The sequence below is a fragment of the Pempheris klunzingeri genome, chromosome 3 (assembly GCF_042242105.1).
Source record: "Pempheris klunzingeri isolate RE-2024b chromosome 3, fPemKlu1.hap1, whole genome shotgun sequence".
NCBI lineage: Eukaryota > Metazoa > Chordata > Actinopteri > Acropomatiformes > Pempheridae > Pempheris > Pempheris klunzingeri.
The window spans coordinates 20599382-20622799 of record NC_092014.1 but is presented as its reverse complement, the minus strand read 5'-3'; the positions used below and the strand labels follow the sequence as shown (position 1 = coordinate 20622799).

Below are 23418 nucleotides of genomic sequence, written 5' to 3'. Positions count from 1 at the left end.
GTTATAAGCTAACAACTGTATTTTTCAGGTAGTTAAACGTATGTATTGCATAGTATAAGAATTTATTAAAAATAAATGTACTATTGCAATGTGCTGCTACCAAGAAATCATGACAATATACAGAGTATTATTGAATGTGTAGATGCTGATTGTGTAATGCCATCAAAATAAGTTTCCACCTGTGGAGAAGGAAGAGGTTCCACAGAGTGCAGTTTTAAGTGAACGAGGAAAAACTGTTTCTTTTTCCATGACTGGAAAAAGATGTATTGCTGCCTTTCTTTTACCATAACCCACCGCTGAATGCAACATGTTCACACTTGTGCAGTGAAGGAAAAGACTATGCAAAAGGCATGTTGGGGGAACGTGGGTACACCTGAGAAGTAAAACATGCAAACATGTCATTGTACAATAACTCAGTGGAGAGAATATTATCAACTGATGACATGTAGGATAGTGAATCATGTTGAATAATAACATTAGTACCAGTGTTTTCATGCAAAAGAAAAATCTGTCAATAATTAAAACTAAATATTTGCTTGGTACTAATCTGCCTACCATTCTTTGTTGTCTGCAGATACCACAGTGGTCATCATTGTTTCAGTGAGCCTGGCTCTTCTGGTTTGTGCCGTTATACCTCTAATTTTCTACGGACACTGCCGGACTACTGCAGGTGAGGTCTCACGTGCTCACACACACTGTCACTCGACTGCGTGATGTTAAACCAGAACAGAGCGTTCACACAGACGCTTCAATGCATCTTGTTGCTTGTTTGTTTCAGAAGGCCAGAACATGACTGAATCAAACAAGGGTGAGGTGAGCGTCAGTATCATTTCCAAATTTTCATTTTGATTAAAATGCTAATTTCTAATGACTGCTCAGATAGAATTACTCTGGATGATCACTCTTATCTATTTACAGTCTGATTACTGTGAGGGAAATGCAGATGCTACCTCTGGTGCAGTGAGGCTGCAGTCTTTGGAACCAGATGTTGATCCAGAGTCCAGTGCTCCGGATTCCTCCCAGTACGCCGCCATCTACCAGGCACTTGATCCCAAAAGCCTGGACTGAACAGTGTTTATTCTGTTTCTGAGCCAACAGCTAATCTCACCCTCTCCTCTGTATTTTGAATCAGATGAAGGACAAATATATCTCTCTTTGCATGTCTTGTTTTATAAATTTGTAAGAGAGTTCATTCTGTGTGACATTTTGACATGTATGAAAATGAATAAGGTGTTAGCGGGGCCACTAGGTGGGACGCATGGGTATGGAAGAACCAAAGACATAAAGTGAAATGCGCATTTCCTTTTTAAGTACACGTTTACTGGGTCTTAAATAAATGAAATGAATGAACATTTGTTTAATTACAATTATTTAGCCTTTTGTTTTTATTAACTGAATGAATTGTTTTTCATTGTGACACAAATTTTCCTCGCCACATTACATAACAGATAACAACACAGAAAACAAAATGTCATGTACTCATGTGAAAAAAAATAATGGCACGTTTCAGGGAGGAGTAGACAACAAAATAATGCGCTACTCAACTTGTTCACCCATATCAGAGAGTTACCAACTGCTGTTGACAGAGTTTGCCAAGTTGCCGGGTTTCTCTTCATAAAATTAGTGTTGCACTACAAGACCTGCAGAGGGTGCTCCACCTAAGTAAGTGTCTTTTTTGTTGCTTAAAAATTGTTAACTTTTCCAAAATGTGGCTGATTTGGGAATTGGATCCATTATAGAGCGGTTATGCAAAAACGTGAAAATATAAAGATTCACTGATGATATGAAAATATTCTGTCTGCAGAGTTTCTGATTATAAGAATTGTGTCCATGTTAAATGAAGGAAATTAGTTTCACTTACTTATAACTAATAAGCCTTTTTTTCATGCACAAGCACACGTCTGCTGAATTGTGTTACTTCTTAACATGACACTATCTTTCCAGGGTGAGTGAAAGAGGGTCAGAGAGAGGAGAGAAGTAAGAGAAACAGAGTTATGTCTTAACACCTCTGCCCACCAGAGGAGAACTCATCTGAGGTCTCATAACTACTCCTTTGAGGAAGGAGGTGCAACCACAGTGACTCACATCTGTGAGGCCGCTTATTGTAAAGTTGCCTCCATGTCTGTCACCTGCTCTTTAAATTCCGATATGTCGTTTTCTGCCTGTGGTGCAACTAAAGGCCCATTTTATTAAGTGTTTCAGTCACATACGTTTTAGACAGCATCAGAAAACATTAATTACTCACTTCAACATGACCTGTAATGTTCGCACTGAAATAGAACTTGCAATGTTGTGTTATTTTTTTTGTTTACACATGGAATAAGACTCGTCACAATAACTTGTGGGTGTTTGTGAATAAACTACAGTTAATTTGCTTTCTGCCAGAGAGTTCATGTGAGGCTACAGCCAGCAGCCTGTTAGTTTAGAAAGACTGGAAACGAGGAGCAACAACTAGCCTGGCTTTGTCCAGCTGTAACAAAATCCACCTATCAGCACCTCTAAAGCTCACTAACTGGTGCGTTACATCGCACAAACAGAGTGGACAGAGCCATGCAAGCTATTTTACCATGTTAACAGTCTTAATGCTAAGCTAAGCTGACCAGCCGCTGACTGTTGACTTCATAGCATACAGACATGGGAAATCATCGACCTTCTCCTCTAACTGTCCCCTATACAGTGTACTTTCCAAAAATGCTGAACTATTGCTTAAGCACAGTGAAATGTATAAAATCCTGTCAAACAATGCGAGGTTTCTGTAATTATTAACTTATAATTTACAGTAATGTTATATGTTATGCATGCATAACTTGCAATAACGGATTTTTTTGGCAACTTGGAGGCAGCTGAAACAAGCTGACATATCGTCCCCTTGTAGGTCTCTGAGTGACATTTTGTTCTGAATGTCATTCAGAGAACTAAGTTAACTTATTTAACAATTTGCTATGTAAAGATACAGTGGACTAATGACAACCTGAGCAGAGAATGGAGTCATACATACTCTGTGTATGTTGTCATCCGTGCTTCTTTGTCCTTTGGTTTGGTTGTTGGGAAGGCCGCCTGCGGATGTGTAGTCAACGAATGAGAGACCCGGCCGCGTAGCAGAGGCAGCGGGGTGTAGCGGAGGCAGCGGGGTGCGGTGCACGTTTGTTTGGGTCTGAGATGCTGAAATATCTTACGGAGAACCTTTAAGGCAGCATAGTGAGGTTGTTAGCAAGTCTCTATTTTCTGTCTCTATTTCACTCTATTTTAATTATGTTTTTGGTCTCTACCAACCTATGAGGGAAATGACACGATGAGCTGAAACTCACTATAAAGTTCTATAAACAGGAGGGGAGCTCCAGATTCAGGTCGTCTGTATCTTCATCACATTCACATTGTCGCATTGGTTTCAAACAGTCATGTGATACATTGAGATAAAAATATTGATTATGACTGCAAGTTTTCAGTATTAGTACCAAAGTGAACTGTGTGTATTTTTATTTACAAATGTTTGGGTTCAGTTGTTCATCCACATATCAGTAGAAGATGTGAAGAAAAGCAGTACTATCAGAGCATAGCTTGGTTTTAGGTTGGTGATGTATGTTCTGAATTTCACCGGTACAGCAAAATACAAATAATGTTACAATAAACCAGTTGATACTGAAACAACGTGTCAACCACTGGTCCTCTCTCACTTCACCTTTGTCCATGCATGTTTTGCCTCTCTAGGGTTCATATCTGCTGCTTTTTCACCCTTTGTCTTCCGCCCTCATACAGTCAAAGCCACAAGAACATGCTACTTCATTTGAACAAGTTTGTGCAGCAGTAGAGCTTGCTGAAACGCTTAACCACCGTTTAGTCAAAATAAATCAATGTACACAGCCTGGAGGAACCAGTCGGAATAAGAAGGAACTACAGAGCTGGCACTTTATCAGTCACAATGAAGACCATTTCTGCCTTCTGCTGTCTTCTATGTGGTAAGTGTGTCAAATGAATACATCCATTAATCTATTTAAATCACTCACAGGTTCTTTAAATGTCATCCCATGATGTAATTTTGGCAGTTACGTGGGCAGACGGAGCAAGCATCAATGTGGAGGGACTGGAGGGTGGGGAAGTCTCCTTCCAGTGTTCCCACAGAATGGCGTCGAAAAACCATAAATACTTCTGCAACAATTCATGTACAAGCCATACAGATATACTGGCTACTGTGAGATCTAGCGGAAAAGCGAAGTCAGGGAGGATAACCCTTGTGGACTCGGGGGACGGAGTCTTCACTGTGACCTTCAGTCGACTCCAGCTGTCAGACTCGGGGAGGTACTGGTGTGCCGTGGAGAGGCCTGGCTTTGATACATTCACTGAAGTACATCTTACTGTGAAGGAAAGTACGTACATGATCTTATCACTTTTACCTTGAATGAGATTAATTCTGACTACTTTTAATTTAGTCTCTGCATTCATGTATATACATTTCCCCTTCAGCAGTGGAATATAGTATATCTACTCAAATGCTTTATTTACACACACAAGTCTACATGAGTATTTCCATTTTATGCAGCTTTATACTTCTACTCTACCACATGTCATATTACCATTTGTCATGTGAGGCAAATATGACATTATTTCCCTCCACTACAACTGTCCCACGGCTTTAGTTGGTTTTCAGATCACATTTTTCTCCAAATTTGGTGATTTTTAATGTAACTGTTTGTGATAAAGTGCTCCTTCGTGGGTTGAGAAAATTCTCCTACTTCTTGAGCTAAATCAACGATCTAAAACCCTCCATGGTTTAGCTGGAAAATACATCTTCACAAAGCTGAAGACAACCTGTTTTCCTGAGCTCATGACAAGTTTTACAGCTATAGTAACGCTACAAACATATAATGATCTTATAGACCATGATGCATTGCTGCTGATAAAATACTCAACAGCATATAAAATAGTTAAAATCGCCCCAACCTTACATAGTTTTACACAAGTGAGGTTTTGAATACAGGATGGTATTAGTAATTTTACCTAAATAAAGAATCTGAATACTGCCTTCATCATTGCAAAACCAAAGATGAGTTTCCTCTAATAATGTTGTATATAATATCACTCACAGGGAACATTTTACTACAGAACTTTAACTTAAGTGGGATTTTAAATAATGGACCTTTGCTCGTAAATGAGTATTTTTACATTGTTGCATACTTTTACTTAAGCATCTGAATACCTTTTCCACCATTGTTCCTCATACAGATGTGACAGATGAGACAACCGTCATACCTGGACTTTCTGCCACATGGACATATGAAAATATTTCCAGCTCAACACAATTAACAAGTGAAACGTACACCAGCAGGCCTACACATGTTTCAACAGGTAGGAAGAGAATATCATCACCTTTGAATCCTTACAAATATAAACCATAGATAGATAAACATCGAAGAAAGCAATATTCTATCCAACCTCACAGCTTCAAACTGCACTAATGAACGAGAACAGAACATCAGCACAGGTGAGTTTCTATCTTATCGGTTGAATTGTACAGTTGGCACTTAAATATCAGCTTGAGACTGATACTTGTGGATATGTATGTAGGATTGTTGTGTCATCTTTCTTGTTTTTGGTTCAGGCACTGTATTGTACACCACTGTCAGCGCTGTGGCCATACTCGCTATCTTGGTGCTGGTCATGTGCTTAAGGAAACGCAGGGAAAACTCACAACGTCAACCACAAGTTTGCTCTAACAGCACAGACCTCGTCAGTGCAGATGACAGACAGGTATGAAATGAAGCTGACAACAATCAAGTTTCTTTTCCTGGTTTCAGGGTCAGTTTATGAAGAGGGGTTTTCCAAAGGTCCACCAGTCCACATTTCCCTTTATTTTGAATCTGTGTGTGTGCGTGTGTGTGTGTGTGTGTGTGTGTGTTACTACCTACCTACCTACACAACTGGTTACTAGTAACAGGGAAAATGGACACAGTGGTACACTTGTGCACTTTCATTTAATTCCAATGAATTTCTAGTATATCCTTAAAGTCTTTTAGCCTTTCAGCAAGTCAGCTGCAAAAATGAGAAATCTTTGTACAGAAATGTTTGAGGATAATAATTCATGCTGTTTTGCACTGCACCAGTAAACTTTACATGGTGTTACAGTACGCATCATTTAGTGAGTAGATTCAGTACAGAGATACAGATGGGTTCACACCCAAACTAATACCTGTTGTTTTTTTTCCCTCCTTGCCATCTCTCAATAGGCCAGGCGTGAGTACGCTGAGAATGGCGAGGGATTGCAGACGACAAAAAAATTATCTGAGAGGCTCTCTTGTACTCATCACCCGAAACAGGACCCTCCAACGTGTGCCGCCGAATGTGGCATACCACTTCACATCTATGAAAACATCTGCTGCTCCAAACCTTCTGCAGATTCAAGACATTCAGCTGTTAACGCCCAAGATGAAATCAACTCTAGGATCTACATCAAACCTTTGTGCAACACTGCATCAGCTTGTGATGCACAGAAGTGAGACCCAAATCACTTTGGTTTGGTTTGGATTTATCAGGAACAATCTGAGATGGTTTTTATGGACACTGATGGCAATAACTTACAAAGATATGCTGAGGGGCATAGGCAAGTTCTGTCTTAGCCTACATTGTGACAATCTTACTTTTAACAGTAAGAGAGAATGGCTGAGCTTCTCTGGCTTCACTGACATACTTTACATACTAATGAATATTTGTTTTGCTTTACTTAATAGTTAGTACTTGATGACTGAGAAAGGCAGGATGAGTAGAGTGATGACAGTCTAGGCTCAGGTGGATCAGAGTGTACACCACAGCCAGGAGGAAGCGCAGAAGTCTAGTTTTCTCACAGACCACTTGAATTACAACATGCTGAAAGGTTTTTACAGAATTTTTACACCAACAATAAACTGCTTACCCCAGCGTTAAGGTATGGTAGGGCACTTTGAGCTGCATTTCGTGTATGAAAGGGGTTATATAAATACAGTTTATTATTATTTCTATTTCTAATGGCATTTTACCTATTTATGAAGTATCACATACTCAATTACTAAGATGCTGGAGCATTGAATTTCACAGTTTCATGTGATTACAGGATAATAAAAGAAGTGGCAGAGAGAACAAAGAAGTGTATTCACCTTTTGCAAAGCTCAGTGTTTATTGCTTGTAGTTTTTCTGATCTGTTTTATGGCATAAGCCCTGAAGGTCATAATTGTAATTACATGGAACAGGGAATTTCGGGGAATTTGCGGGAATCAGAGCACAATCTGCCAGGTCATTTTCAATTGCTGAGGAAATCAACTCCAGCTGAGGGTATCTCACAAAGTAGCCGTAACTAGCTGGAGTGCAGTCACTGCTTTTTTTTTTTTTTTTTCTTGCAAACTTTTCATGCTGTGTATTTGTGTATCACCATTTGTGGCCGATTAAAATAAATAAATAAATAATAATAAAATACACATATCTGCTCTCATGGGCTGATGTCTTACTTTGGTGACCCCTAGTGGTCAAATAAAGAAACACACTGTGGCTTAACATTATTATTATTAACCGCTAAATTAACCACCAATTAGAATTTCCTGCATGTTACTTATTATTTTGTGTGTAATGTGGGGTAACATCAAATTAATGAATTCATAATGAAGTGGAAAAAGAAAGGATGTTTAAGGCTTACTTGCTTGAACAATGAACAATGCAAAATAACAGCGACAAAGTAGAGCAAAAGGCAAGTTTTAAAGACAGTAATTAAAGAAGAGGTAGAGAGAACAAAGAAGCTGATTCAACTTTTGCAAAGCTCGGTCTTTTTTGCTTGTGGTCTTTCACAACAAATTGGATCCTAATCTGTTTTTATGGCATCTGAACTATATGACTCTTGAAGTGAAATGTTACAAGCATGTACTGCGACCTGTTGTTGTTGTACAGATCAGATGGTCTTGATATGTATGTTTGCTTAAATGCAAATGGTGTGCAATGTATTTTATAAAAAGTATTTGTCACATTTGTTGAAAGTAGGAAATGAGAGATGCAGGACAAGCTGTGTGCAAAACATGTAAGCAGATAGTTTCCTGTTTACATATCCAGCAGACATAAAGCAACTTTACCGCTGATTTGGAGTCGTGTTCTGGCCACTTGGTGAATTTAAGTCCAATATTATATGGTTCTAATTTATAGATTTTGGTCTCTTTAACTGAACAACTCTTGAGAAAAAATATCTGCACCATTATGTTCCCCAGTTAGCTGCTTACTTTGTCTGCTGTTTCTTGTTAGTATGGTTGTTTTTATCAAAGGAACAGACTCGTGATGCTGCTGGAGACGACTCTGATGAGAGCTGTTAACTGCAGTCTGGTGATGATTCTCTGTAGGTTCATTACTGTGATTGAAACCATTCGTATGATACACAGTCGTTTGATATGATATAAAAAATATTGATTGGAGCAGAGTTATTTATTAATAAATCATTTATGGATACTTTATGGATCAGTAATAACAACATTTGGGTTAGCGCGACATGAAAAGTCCCTTTGTCTGGTGTCGATCCTCCTCACACCCACTTATTTAGGATGTGATACCAAACGAAGCAATAGTCATGTCGAGCACAAAAGTGATGCCTTACGTGGATTAGATGTGAGGGTGGGGCTGCCTTGAAGGATGCAGCAAATCATATCAGAATTAACCACTTACTTAAAGAATAAACACTAATTTCTAGATGTATAAAAAATAGATTATAAAGACAGATAAAGGGCACTTCTTGTGTCCTGGAAGATGCCATGATTTCTCTCTCTGAAGTTGAACATTATGTGTGGACTTTTTTGGTGATGGTCATGAAAGAGGAAGAGGTTTAAACACATGGACATGAAAGTACCTGATTGAACAGATACGCTTAAGGCCAGGTTGCTGCCTCAGTGTGCAGCTGGGGAAGAAGAGGGGTGTGTGGGCTGAAGGTAAACTGGGAGTGATGGGAGCGACCTGGATGTCATGGAGAACAACTACCGCGATCATCATTACCACTCTACAAATCCAAGGTAGGCTGCATGCAGTGGATCCAGACTTTTAAAGCTTCAGTTGAGTTAAACTGTTAATTCAAACGTGATCACATGATTTCACCACTAACACAGCTTATTCTGACTGACAGCTGTGATCAGTGTCAAAACCAGAGCCGTCACCGGTGTGGAAGGTCAGACATTGGACATCATATGTAATTATCCAGACCACTTGCAGAAAAACGCAAAGTACTTCTTCCGTGTTGATGACAGCGTGTCCTCTGATCACCTGATACGGACAGACAAACACAACCAGTGGGTGAGAGACGGACGTTTCTCTCTGTACGACAACGCCACCGGTGCCTCTTTCATTGTGAGGGTGGACAAACTCACCAAACAGGACAGTGGGATGTACTTGTGCGGGGTGGACATCAGCTTCCAAGTTGATCATCTCAGTGTCATACAGTTGAACATTTCCCAAGGTACAGTATGTGATTTCACAGCACAGGATTACCATGGTAACTGAGCATTTCATCCATATGCATATGATAAAATCTGGTTTCTGATCAGTAGCTTACGGGTACTGTGGCTTATGAGACAGATATATATAGTTTCTATATGTTTACTTGGTGACTGTATTCTAAAAAAGTCAGGTAGCTCATACTCTAAATGAGAAGTAATGTTACTTTTTCTGTACAACTTCCTCTTTTCTGAACTTTCTATTTCTATTTAAAATATATATATATATAATATATACATTTATATACAGTATATGTTGTTAGATCTGCACATTTTTAAGTTTTTCTGACCTAATTTTTTTGCTGCCCTTCAACAATAGGAAACGCTCCAGAAAGTTTTGTAGAATACAGTAAGTAAGATACGTGTAACCACCCAGTACATCAGGTGTGTGTTCTTTTTCTTGTTCTATATACTGATTTTGTGCTTTTTGTGTTTACGCTTTCCAGCAACTGCATCACCCATCTTTCCAATGAACAGTGAGTGTATTCATCGTGTTAATAATAATTTCATGTGTGTGTGAGTGAATGTTATGCCTGTTAAACATCAATTGTTGTCCACTTCTGCAGAGTTCAACCTGCCACTGTATCTGACTGTGGTGATGTGTGTGGCAGCGATACTGTGCGTGTGTCTGTTTACACTTTGTCTTCTGCTGGTTGTCAAACAGCGAAGATCAGGCCCACGGCAGAACAGAGAGGTTGGTTCATGACAGAAACGTTTAGCCATGCTAAACGTTTCCATGGCTCTAAGGATCTAAACAACTAGTGAATTTGTCCAACACTTTGGTTTATGACTAAATATGTGCAGCTCTCATGACATTCCTGTCAGCTTCAGTTGAATGCTAATTAGCAAACGTTAAACTGGATTTTTAGTCAACACAAGCGCTCAGCAAGAGTCTGTCCTTACAGTAGGTGCTTATGGCTTGTGTTTTATGATTAGACATAGTCAGATCACGCTCCTTGATATCACCTCTGTGACTACACTGTTACTCTGTTACTACAGAGCAACAGTGAACTACACACATAGTTTTCTAGAATTGGATGGTTTCCAGGTAACTTAAAGTGTTTATTTGAATGTTTGTCACTGAAAAGGGGAAGACTACTGAAAGTCTTTCTTTAACTTCCCTAATGTTGGCTTTACAGTAAACAAACTTCAAGAGCATCAGAAACATGTTTGGGAAGATGTAAGCAGCCAATCACAGTTCCTGTGTCCCACACATTGTATCTGTTTTGACAAAGTAGCCCCAGTTACATGTTGTTGGAAGCATACATCACCTACATCATGGTAGTGTCTAGATGGTGACCATAGACTCTTGCGAGACTTGTATGCATTGTTTCTTTATTGTGTGCATTGCTTTTCTTTGTTTCTTTGTTACTACACACCCTCACTGAGCTGCTAGCATGGCTGTTTGCCACCTGAAAATACCACAGTGCCCAGTCAATACTAATACATTTAGAGAATAATGTAATAACTGAGAAGCAGTTCGCTGTCAGCAACTCTCTGATCATCCCACAGACATCATCTGACTACGAGACAATGACGCCTGGCGTAGGAACTGATCCTGAATTCTACTGCAGCTGTTCAGACTGCATTGATCTTTCAGCCCAGCCGCTGCCCCGACCTGACCTCTGCTCCCACTTCACATCAAAGCAGCGGGTGTCCACTGTCACCCTAGGCCTCGGTGAATATGTTGATGTGGACGTACCCGGGCATGTCTGCCACTACCAGCAATTGGATGTGAGCCTGTCAGAGGAGCACGTCTATCACAGTCTGCGTAGAAACGGTGGGCTTAAAGATGGACCTCCGGGAGACAAAGAGCAGACTGTAAACTGTTGATACGCTTAAAGTACAATTTCAAGTTTTTGTAGCCATTGTTTCTTTCAGTTATTATAACTTTGTACTCAAAAAAGTAATTGCTGTGGTCTTTGGAACATGATGACTTTAATACAAGTCTGACAGAAAGTCTGTAACTTTATTGTTAATCTTTATTTTCTTGTGGCCGTGTTCTCAGATCTCACCAATGAATTTGGTCAGTAATGTGCTATTGTCACTGATAAGAATGATAATGGTGATAATAATTAGACCCAGGTTGTGATAAACTTTACTGTGTATGGATAAAAGAAAGAGCTGAAAAGAAGTTGCAAAATTAAAAAGTTAACAAATCAGGATCTTTAGTAAATCTGAGCAGGACTCTCAACCCAAGCTGTCAGAGTTAACATAATCCAGCAAGAACAGCAGACTGGATGTTTTAATCACTGCCTCACTCTCCATCATGGATTTCACCTAAATAAACCAAGTGGTAACATCTGAGTGTGTCCTTGTGTTCATTATTTACTGGCCTAATTAGTCTTAAAGACTCTCTGGGAGACAGGCAAGACATGATTTAAGTGGTTCTGCAGGGAGATAGAGGAAGTCTAAAATATAGGAAGTGCAACAACAAAGAGGAACCTGTGACAGATGCAGAGTTGTCACTGGTTTGGAGAGAATGATAGAGACGTGAAATAGGGTGAGAGAAGACAAGTCAAACTAAACAGACAAAGACTTTCAAAACAACTGAGTAGCATGGAGATGATTTTCCTCATTTTGCTCTTTCTGGTTGGAGGTAAGTTTGCAAAGATTTATTCATTTGTTCTTCCTCTATCGGTTTAGTGTTTTTGAAGTTGTGTGTTTTCTCAGGTGGGTGTGTTTTTATTAAAGTCACCTTCCTGACGTTGTTAGAGGGCCCAGCAGCTCCTCCTGGTTTGCTCTTGTTTTTCAGCCTGTACTGTAAAGTTTGTTGACTTTTGAAACATTTTTCCAGTGCCATTTTGAGATTTGTGTGTGTGTTTAAGAACTGTAACAAAATTAGGATGTGCACTTTTAAAGCAAAGTTTCCCGATCTCAAAGAGGTCTGCAAATAGATTGCCATAGTTAGAAAATGCAAAATGTACTATCAAGTCAAAAAGTCAAAATTTTTTATAGCCCAATGTCACAAGGTATGCCAATTTTCAGACTTCTCCAAATACTGTATACTTTTACCTCTTCAGGACTCTCAAACGAAACAATTGAAACAGCCTTAAAATGTTTAGGAATAACTGATTTAAAGAACAGGACAGGTCTGTCAGGTCGGCACGAAGGTTTACAAAAATATATCCAGGGTAAGGATGTGAGGTCAAAATGAAGATCTGACCTCTGTTGTTGTCTGTGTTTTGTGTGAAGGATCATGGGAGGCTGAAGTGCCAGAAACAGGAGTGCTGGGAGAGGAGGTCAGAATAGAGTGCACCCATGCCAACGCATTTTCCAATGTCAAATATTTCTGCAAGGGAGCGTGTGCAAATGAAGACGTCCTAATAAGGAGCGAAAAAAATAAGAACGATTCAAATGAGAAATACAGCATTACAGATGAAGGAGACACGTTCTACGTGACCATTTTCGATTTGACAGAGGATGACTCGGGAACCTACTGGTGTGGAATAGACAGATACGGTCTGGACACATACAAGAAAGTAATCCTCACAGTCGTAGAGGGTGAGTTGATTCAGCACTGCGTATGAATAGAGTTTATGACACCGTTCTTCAATTAAAAGAATGACCTCTGTTCCATTTCCTTTTTGCTAGAATATTACCAATATTTCACAACGCTAAAATGCATCTTTTTTCTGAACAGACACTGATGACAGGAAAGAAATCGGACACTAACACAACATCACAGCAATGCGACTGAGAAACAAGGTACTAAATAACGGAATTCTTTCTTTTTTCTTTCAGGAAACACAAAGGACCCTGACAATGACATCAACAACTTACCACAATCAAATTCAAATGAGAAAATTCTGAAAAAGACCTCTGGTAAGCAACTGTCTGGTTGTGTGTAGGTTCTGTATGTATGTGTGTGAAAGTCCTGAATGATAGATCATCACTGACACATGATGTCTCTTTTTCAGAGAAGCTGGTATATATTGGAGTGGGTCTTGGGGTGGTTGTGGTGGCTCTGGTGACGGCCCTTCTAATATTTCTCAGACATCGAAGCGGAGACACCAGCACATCTTTTGGTAAAAAGCTAACAGAAAAGGATGGCTGTTCGAAAATGCCAATGGTAGAAAACATCCAGATTCACCTTAAAACTATCCCAAACAACGTAACGATAGCCAGGCAACACCCAGGCCTGAGCATGAGAACAAGCGCCCTCATAAGCCCTAGCAACGGCTCAAAGAGTGATAGCAATGTCTTAGCAACCACCTGCGGAGACACCAGTAACCACTACAAGATCAGCAAGATCTATTATAGGTACTGAACTCAAAGATGGCGCCTAGTTGTTTGGAAATTTTAGAGCCCATAAGCGTGTGAGTTAAGATGGAAACACATTAGACCACCTTAGCAACCACTTTAGCAACCATCTAAATACACCTGACATTGGTGCCATGTCAGCATGTAGCAACTTTTTAGCACTTTAAAAGTACAAAGTGGGAGCTACTTAGTAAGAAATCAGCCAGCAACAAGCAGAAAAACGTTTTAAATGTTTTCCTTTTTGTAATATGGAACATTGTATTGTTTCTCACTTTGTCTGTCCTGGAGATCTCCCTCCTCTGTTGCTTCTCCTGGGGTTTCGTTCATTTTTTGTGATGTTAAAGGATTTTCTGGGGCACTCTCTCCTTAGTCAAAGGGTGTCATTGAGGATGTCATATGCTGTACAGATCAGTACAGTGCCTTGAGGCAAATGTTTCATTTTGGCCTACATAAATAAAAGTGGCTTGGCCTTGACTTGGCTCCAAGCAGCAAGCACACTGTAATTGTCTAGTCTGATGTGTCACCTGACACAAATTGAAATGAAACAATGAGCAACGATGTAATGCAAAAATAGAGAAATGGGCATCAATTTATTGTGTTTCATTCTTATTTTTATTCACTGATCTTAATGCAGCATTATGGAACCACAAAGTTGGATAAAAGTAAAAAAATATATAGTTTTCATTTCACAGGGATTGAAAACTTTGTCAATATATCATCGCTCTCCATACAGGAAAGGCCCAGGACACAGTCTATGCAACACCATCCGATCAGAAAGAAGACGCACACGACATCACTATGTCGTCTTCAGCTGCCACTGACGATCGTGGCACAGATGGCAGGACTGAAACCATCTTAGACACCAGCAGAGATCACGGGGATAATATTTACTCCAACATCAGTGCTTCATCAGAGCCTCAGGTCCAACCAGATGGCCTCCTTTACTCCACCATTAGCTTCAACAAACACTGCAGCAATGTCACACCTCGCACTGCAGCGGTTACATACTCCACCCTTAATCACATGTCAGCAGAGGACTCGACAGTCTATTGTAATGTCTGAACTCAGTGAGGATCATCTCCACCGTTCAGTCCGGTTCCTTCGTCTGCTGTAACGGTTTGTGTTAACTAGCAAATATCCACCACTCCTGTCTGTTATGACTAAATTCACAGGTCGCTGTGAACTAATCATTTTAATAATTCGGAATGTATTTATTTTTTACCTTTATTAAAGCTGAAAATTTTAAATGAAACTATGCAGCAACTATAACTTTACCCTAATAAAATAACTTTGTCGATATATGCAAATTTTCCCTTTCTTTTTATTTCCTGTCCATGTCTGTTTGTGGCTGACTGTGGTGAAGTGGAATATGTTCGCACCATACCCACGTGTACACACTCTCACGCGCACGCACGCACACACACACGCACACACACACAAGATTGTGTGAGATGGAAACTGAAAAAAGTGATATGATACAATAGTGGAGAAGCTTCACACAAACTCTGGTTTAACTTGCCCACAGTTTATGATTAACGTCAAGACCTCTCCTGCAGACATGGCTCTGGGTATGAATCATATACCAAATGTTTGTATATGTGTGATTATGGTCAAAGTGAGATTCTCATTAAAACCACAAAGTTCAAAGCACAAAAAGGGAAGTATTATCTCTGGGACAATACCAAAAAAAGGATCCTGCAGGCGGCCATCCATAACCTGAACCTGAGAGATGGCACGGTCTGTTGGTGTGAAATAGACAACTGTATGTCGAAGTTATCTATTCTCTCTCTGGCTATCTTCTTACTTTATCCCTGTTCTCACAGTTATTTAAACTGTGTGTAATACATTATGTTTGTATTGGCACATTCTCAGAAGCTTTTCATGTAAACAAATATATGCTGAGAGTCGGCCTGTTTTCTGAGTAGTACAACACCGTGGCCCACATCACCTGAAGATTTACATACAGGTAGCACGCCACATGCAACAATGTATTCAGGATGAAATTCATTTCGTTCAGGAATGTATTTAGGAAAAATGTACATGGTGGTCGAAAGAATGCCATAGAATGTGTTTACTTTTGTTGGAGATTATTGAGTCTTAGCTGTCTTTTGATCTGAAATAATCTGAGGCAATTTTCTAGCAAAAAAATTGTTCAAAGTAATAAAAGATTAGTGGTCTAACCATAACTCTTTATAACAGGCAAGTTCATTTGTATCACCTATTCAACAGGCTATTGAAGTACATTACAGAAGGCAAAGAAATGTATTAAAACAACATCTAAAACAAGGAAAGAGGAAATTTTAATACATTAAAATGAATATGAAAAACCCAAAAGTATACGTCAAAATATCTATACATACATTACTGTGCAGAAATTCAATAGTTTATTTTTATCAATTTGCAAAATGTGAGCAAACAGAATCAATATTTGGTGTGACCACCCTTTGCCTTCAAAACAGCATCAATTCTTCCAGGTACACTTGCTAAAAGTCAGGGATTTCATAGGATCATAGTCAGTTATACCAAACAGCTGCTTATGATCATAACTGCATTACAACAACAGCTTAAAACTGGGTGAGGAACAGTCAAACTCTGCTGCAAAGGTGAGGTGGTGGAGGACAGTTCCATGTCACAGGTCATCATGGAACAGCAACAAAACACAAGATAGTTATACTACATCAGCAGGGTCTCTCCCAGTAGCAAGTGTACCTGGAAGAACTGATGCTGTTTTGAAGGCAAAGGGTGGTCACACCACATGTTGATTTGACTTAGATTTCTCTTCTGTTCGTTTTACATTGTTTACATTGTTTTACATTTTGCAAATCGATAAAAATAAACAATTGAATTTTATATTCTTGAAAGCATTCTTACTTTACAGCATTTCTTTTCACCTGGCTAAGACTTTTGCACAGTACTGTATATATCAGTTATTGCAGGTTTTAAATTTGGGTCAATGTGTATCCAGCAGTTTGGTTTGTTATCTAAGTACTAAATGTTTCTATCTGTAGAAACATTTAGTAGGGTGGTCGTAAGAATGTGATGTGTGTAATGTGGAATTTCGCTTCGCCCTAATGATACCACCACTAGTAGGAAAGGAGCTGGTGGCTGTGGCCGCTGCTGAGTCTGCTGGTGGTTAAACACAGACATGATACAGCAAGAAGCAAGGGACCTCAATTAAGCCTGTATGTCTGCTACATTAGTAATTACCCAATGGTCCTCTGACAGTAAATCAGGGGTACAGGACCCAAATAATGTGTGTGTAACATTTAATTCACTTTGTGTGTCCCAGCAGCATTTGGACCTGCAGCGACCAGCACGTGCAGTACACGTGACGACTCGCTCTGTGTGCTGTGTGCATGATTATGTTTGACTTTACAAGGCCTTTATACGACACAGTGTTTCCCTCAGCAGCTTAATAACATACACATGAACCACAGCCGGGGTCAGCTGAGAGAATTGGACACATCAGTCAACACCACTTCATCTGACAGCATGTACACAGCAGTAACCCATCGCAGAGGCCCAGACGCCCACACATTGATTTGTCATCCAGTCACAATCCACACACAGACGACTAATCCCGCATTCAACAGCTGTATCAGTTCTTGTCTGCAGGACGAAGCCTCTGCAGGGATAATCAATCAGCAAGAGGAGAACGTGTGCAGCGTCAGCAGGCCCTCCATCGAGACAGGAGACCAACACACCACGGAGGGCATCCATCTGCTAAACACCACAGTCTGCTTCAGCACAGAGGCAGCCGCCCAGCCCAGGAGACAGACCAGATCAGCTGCTGGACCCTCTGGGGTGCACACCACCGTCAGGCACCCACAAGCATAGTCCCTGCTGGGGTTGTTGTTCATATACTCGTTTATTTGTGTCATTAATCTGTCAATCATTTACCAGTGCAGTTTGATGGTGTGTTTGTGTGGAATCACGTGGAGTTTTTTGTGTTGAACTTCTTCCACTGTTAAATGTAATGTGTCACACTATTTCTGCAACAAACTGAATCTCTTTTACCAAATGTAACCATACCTAAATAGACTTTTTTCTCATAAGACATTTTTTCTATTTTTTTTCTGACCCACACATTCATTCACGAGATAATGGTAAATGTTAAAAAAAATAGTGTTGAAAAGTCACGCAAACTGACTCAGTAACATCAATTCCACAGTTATATCTGTCTAAAGTTAGCCAACATTAGCCACCATAAGCTAATGGTCATACCAGAAAAAACAAAGCAGTAGCATCAAAACCCTTAAATGGTTAACCACAGACTGTAATCATGACGACAAGCCTACACATAACCCCTGACCCAAATGTCATCAGTTTCACAAAAGGGTTACCATTTAGACCTAACCATGGCCAGCAGGGGGCGACTCCACTGGTTTGCAAAAAGAAGGCTGATTGTACAAAACACTCCTCACTTGATACATTACATCAACCTAATGAGTTTATGGTCTCAATTGCTGGTTTAAGTCTTCTTCAATGCAGCATGATGTAAATTATGGTCCCATGGTGGATAAACCAGAGCATGCCTTCAGACGAACCCTAACCCAAACAAAATAAGACTTAAAAACAGCCGTCCACAAACCAACGGGTGACATCACAGCGACTATGTCCACTTCTCATATACGGTCTACGCTCTGGACCCAGTGGTGACAGCAGGAGGACAGTTAGCTCACCTCCCAGATGCTCACTTTTATCTGCTGGAGGCTGACACAGGGAACCATCAATTAAATGTTATAATGAAATGAATTTTTTCAATACCTTCATGTTGACTTGACAATATCAGGGAAAATTATGATTGAAAAATCATACAAATTTGATTTTATCCTGCAAATGTATTTTGATTGCCAATGAGTAATTTATTTACTTTACATAAATATCTTTATTAAATAACAATAGCATTACTTTCAGCAGCTTACGGGTCATACTCATAAATATGAGTGCCTGTGGCTGAATGGGTTTTCATTCAGATATACAGCACTGTCATTTTCTTATACTGCAAATGAAGCTCCAGGACATAAAGGAGCTGAAAAAACACATTTTGGAAATAGAATATTATATTACTATACAGGGACCACGTGTTCTTACAGGTTTCGAATCACCCATGAAAGAAAGCTTCGAGCTTTGAATTTTCCATTGTGCTGTTTTTTTCCTCCTGGTGAAGAACACATTCATATCTCTTCTCATGACAGGTAGATCACTAGAATACCTGCAGAGCGGATATAAATACTGAGTAATATACTTATTTTGATCCAAAGATAAGAGAAACATTGTGGACATTGTTCTGTGAAGTACACAGTGATTTGCATTTACTTTTCCGTACAAACAGATGAAGAGATTATGCAACGCAGCAGGTGGTTAACTACTCTGAATATGAGTCGACACTCTCACTTCCCACTTCTTACTTTCTTTCTATCTCTCTTTCTCTTCTGCCTTGCTATCTCTGTTACCCCCACATCCTCATTCTCAAATGCAAATGTTTCAAGGTACATGCTAGAAAGGAAGAGTTGGCACGGAGTATGAGGAGACAGAAAGGGTGACAAAGCGAACAAAACAGACAGATCAGAGTAGAGAAATTTAGCTGTACGATCGAAAAAGCTGGACTGAGATAATGGGAATATATCTAAAAGTTATCATCTACGTAATGGCAGGTAATGACCTTCTTCTGTGTGCGTTTTACTTTGATGAGTGTGACATATATCGTGTTATGTTGAATAAACTTTAATTCATCCTCTTGCATTTTTATGACAGTTAGTGTGAGTTTGAGTGTGACAGGAGACAGCGGAGGATCTGTCAACATCTCCTGTAAGTATGATGGAGATGTAAAGCATCATGAAAAGTGTTTTTACACCAAGCCATACTAGCTTGGTGGAAGTCAAAACAAAGAAAAACATTTACTAGTCAATTGTAGTAATTTACATAGCCTACAAAAAAAAAACAAGCTATGATCATCTTATGCGTAGTTATAGATTAAATCCAGTTGTGTAGACTGCATAGTGGTTAAAATTTGCTTAATTGTAACAAATAACGATAATAGTACCTATTAATGTGTATTAGTTCATCATTAAAGGCACTGAAAACATATTTTTCCCTGAATTGGATTCTGATATGTTGAATTAACGACAGTTTTGGTTATTTCACATTAGAGGTGTGTTTTTCCTCTTTGCTCTTCTCAAAGAGCTTTGATCAAAACATTGGTCTCTATTTTTTCAGACTGGAATAACATCACATCATTTTCAAAAACTTATGATGCTGGTAAAACTGCACAAATCAAGTGCTCCTACCCAGATAACCATGAGAGCGATGAGAAATTCCTGTGCAAGGGGCAGAGTCCTCTCCACTGTGAGGAGCTAATACATACAACAAAACAGGACAGAGCTGTGGCCAAAGGCAGGTTTGACATAAGGGATAACAGGAGACTGAAGTACTTTAATGTGAACATCAAAAATCTGAGCACAGCCGACTCTGGAACGTACTGGTGTGGCTCTAATAGGGCACGGCAGCATGCAAATTACACCAAAAGCATCCTCCCTGCGGGTGAGTACACTGAGCACTTCAGTTGTTATACTGTTAAACAAATGTAACCTATTCACTCTACACCTAATATGCACCAAATGCAGTACAATTATTTAATCAAAACAAGTCTGTGCTCCTGCTGATTGATAAATGTGCAGTAACTGTACATGCTATTATTATTCATCGAGTAAAAAGGTCTGTATTTTTTAGTTGCACACAGCTGCATAACCAAGCAGAAAAATAACAAAAAAGGAAAAGTGAATATAGGGACAAGTAGCATGGCTGAAATTAGAAGAACAACTATTTTCAGTGGTGGAATGTAACTGAAGTAAATATGAAAAAGTATTTTCATTTTGTACTATTTTATACTACTACTCCACTATATTTACATATATAATCGGGTTACTTAATTTTACACATTATAGACTAAACTACTAGTAGAGTAATTTACGTAAGCTCCCTTTTGACTGGCTGCAACATCAAAGTTGTAATCCTTAAAATTTCAATCCTGGCCAATTTGGTGACACACCTGTGGTTACCATGGTTACAGCAGGTGCAGTTTAACACCACACTCAGCAGTCCTCAAGCAGCGGCTTTGTCAGTAATACAACAGATGAGTTGGTAGTATGTTTGCTTACAGTGCAGCCAAACAAACTCATGTTGTAGGAAAGTGTATATAGGCAACTGGAATCTGAGGCAGGAATGGCGGACTCCGCCACCAATGGTAAAAAAAACTACTAGATAATTACAGTATGTAAATACATGGAATGGCTATTGCAGAAAATGTTAGTATATATATAAAGATATTAATAATTGAAAAAATAGTATCACGTGCTAACGTATTGATACAACACTGATGGAACCATTCTGTGACATAGTAACTTCTTTTACTTTCAGTAAATGTTACTCCCAAAATGGACTTAAGCAAGATGTCTGAAGATTCCAGAAAACAACCACCTGAAAGAGAGCTACCCCCAGGTGACTCTTCACTTTGATTACTGCTAACACACACTTTTCATACCTCCCTAAATACACACGCACTTCTATTTCACAAACACACACACACAGACACACACAACCTCTCCTTTATGTATGAGTCCTGAGAACAATGAAGCTCGGCTGACAGCATGTATTCTTTAACAGTTTGTTCTGATGTCACTTGGTTGCAGGTACAATTGGTGGTGTGGTGGGGGGTCTGGCATTGTTACTGATACTTGTGGTTGTATTTATACTGGTCAGACACAAACTCCCCAGGATGCAAGGTAAGGCATGGAATTTTGACCCAAAAAAACAAAAAACATGAGAAAGCCATTGCACACATGCATTGTTTTTATATATATTTGCAGTTTTATAAACATAATTCTTGTATTGGACTCTGTTTACTCAAAACTTAACAAGCTACTTTGAATCCAGACATAAAAAAATCCATCTTTTCAAATGTCCTTTTTCTCAGTGTGTTGTGCTGCAGGGGGATCATCAGAGCAGATGACAACTGCTGGACATAACACAGAGGTCTTGGTGTGTGTTTCTGTGTATCTATGATTTTGCATATGAGTACAATAGCTGCATCTATCACACCACTGCTCCTCTTCCCTGCAGAAGAACCATGGAGCTCACCACTATGAGGAGATACAGATGCCGAACCAGCAGGCAAGCTCAGGAGACGCACCGCCGTCTGTTTATGCCACCGTAAACCTTCCTGCAGACCAGCTCAACTATGCCAGCGTGAATTTCCAGAAGGACCCTCTCACTGTCTCTGACTCAAATGAAAATGGCTCCTCTGCCTGTGACTACTCTGTCTGTAAGACTCAGGTCGCCACCCATCCTCCAGCAGCAGAGCAAACTGTCTACTCCATAGTCACAAAGCCACAAAGCCACCAGTCTTTCACCAGTTGACATTAACTGTACAGTTTGAGAAGTACATGCTGGGAGGGATTACATATCGTCCATTCACCCAGAATATAGAAAAGTAATTTAGCAACATTTTTGAGTATTGTGCCCTATAATTTGGCACAATGTGTTGTTTATATGTTAGGTAGTAGCATCAAGCATGGCTGTGTAGAATATAGTGTGAGATTGTATATGTGAGTATTAATGTAAATGTGCTCTGGTTATGATGATTAAGATCTCAAAAATTTGAAGAATACTGCTGTCTGTGGCTTGGATCAGTCAATCTTGGTAAGATTTCTCTTGCTATACTGTGCATCAGGTTTGGAAGAACGACATGTACCTGATTTTATTGACAGTTCAGCAGATGTGCTGATGTCACAGATCATTATATACACTGTTGCCCATAAAGTTGGAATAACTGTTCAATACCCCCAATTTTGTTAAAGCCTGAATACACAGTTTGCAAAGGTTACTTGTGGTTTAAGTTTCACTGTGACATGTTTGGAAGAGTTTGATCAATAAAGTTGAGAAGATATACACTTTACTTATCAAGAAAATGAGAAGAGGTAAAAAACATTTTATTGCAACTTTATGGGCAACAGTGTAGAATATAATCAATCTCTGATATTGTGAAATGCTGTCAATACTGATTCCGGAGACGTTGAATACGGGTCTACCAGTGCTTTTTTCTTTTTTCTTTTTAATTCTATTTTTCCTGTGAATCCATATAGTTGAGGGTCTTATAATGATAAAAAAAAATAAATTCAGTTTCACTCATTTCATCACTGTCAGTAAATCATGACATGTTCTCCTGAAAGCTTGTGCGTGAAAAGCAGCCTGTGCACCAAATATTTGTATTAAATACAGTACAGTTAGTTTAGGGTAGAGAAAACGTTACATGCACTCTTTACCATATTTTGCTCTGGAGTGCCCTCCTCTGTTTGAGCTGCTGTCCAGCCACAGCTCCCACACAGGTGCAACGTCCAAGTGTTTTTGAGGCTCATTGAAGAATTTTTATACAAAAATGTTTGTACCTTTGGAAAATATTCACATTATTTGTCCAACTGAGAATGCTCATATTAGCTTTACATAAACCTGTGAATATATTATTGCAAAAAACAAGGACTGTGGCTTTAATTCTCCCATTGCTTGCATTGAAGGTGTATTAGGAAGCCATCTGTTGAAGGCCAGTGTGAATTGGAAGAATGCTAATGGCAAGCAAAACCTTTTTCAATGTCCAACGTTAAAGGCTCTCAGATGA

General features: G+C 39.4%; 2 protein-coding genes and 1 pseudogene across 3 annotated transcripts; all 3 read left to right on the top strand.

Annotated features, from left to right (window-relative positions):
* The first annotated feature begins 3866 nt into the window (after positions 1-3866).
* Positions 3867-7399, top strand: LOC139199401 (CMRF35-like molecule 3; annotated as a pseudogene).
* Positions 7400-8923: 1524 nt separating this feature from the next.
* Positions 8924-11770, top strand: LOC139199322 (CMRF35-like molecule 6). Of its 2 annotated transcripts, XR_011584117.1 has the most exons (7): positions 8924-9005; positions 9116-9445; positions 9802-9831; positions 9929-9958; positions 10049-10176; positions 10995-11525; positions 11601-11770. XR_011584117.1 is itself a non-coding variant. In XM_070828371.1 (6 exons), the coding sequence occupies exons 1-6, from the start codon at positions 8939-8941 to the stop codon at positions 11313-11315; spliced, it is 906 nt and encodes a 301-aa protein (XP_070684472.1). In that variant the 5' UTR covers positions 8924-8938; the 3' UTR covers positions 11316-11770. The 2 variants fall into 2 exon arrangements, 1 of the variants encoding a protein (XP_070684472.1); XM_070828371.1 differs by having other exon boundaries at positions 10995-11770.
* A 219-nt stretch (positions 11771-11989) lies between these two features.
* Positions 11990-22551, top strand: LOC139199399 (uncharacterized). The gene is made up of 7 exons (XM_070828467.1): positions 11990-12081; positions 12678-12986; positions 13227-13307; positions 13403-13510; positions 14479-14801; positions 17361-17561; positions 21867-22551. The coding sequence occupies exons 1-7, from the start codon at positions 12042-12044 to the stop codon at positions 22161-22163; spliced, it is 1359 nt and encodes a 452-aa protein (XP_070684568.1). The 5' UTR covers positions 11990-12041; the 3' UTR covers positions 22164-22551.
* Positions 22552-23418: the final 867 nt, after the last annotated feature.

Bases quoted from the DNA above. Each gene is read 5' to 3' on its own strand.
- LOC139199322 (XM_070828371.1), top strand. From the start codon at position 8,939: ATGGGAGCGACCTGGATGTCATGGAGAACAACTACCGCGATCATCATT. The intron at 9,959-10,048 runs GTGAGTGTATTC...CCACTTCTGCAG, and splicing joins ACCCATCTTTCCAATGAACA to AGTTCAACCTGCCACTGTAT. The intron at 10,177-10,994 runs GTTGGTTCATGA...ATCATCCCACAG, and splicing joins GCCCACGGCAGAACAGAGAG to ACATCATCTGACTACGAGAC.
- LOC139199399 (XM_070828467.1), top strand. From the start codon at position 12,042: ATGGAGATGATTTTCCTCATTTTGCTCTTTCTGGTTGGAG. The intron at 13,308-13,402 runs GTAAGCAACTGT...TCTCTTTTTCAG, and splicing joins AATTCTGAAAAAGACCTCTG to AGAAGCTGGTATATATTGGA. The intron at 17,562-21,866 runs GTCAGGCACCCA...TCTTCCCTGCAG, and splicing joins CCTCTGGGGTGCACACCACC to AAGAACCATGGAGCTCACCA.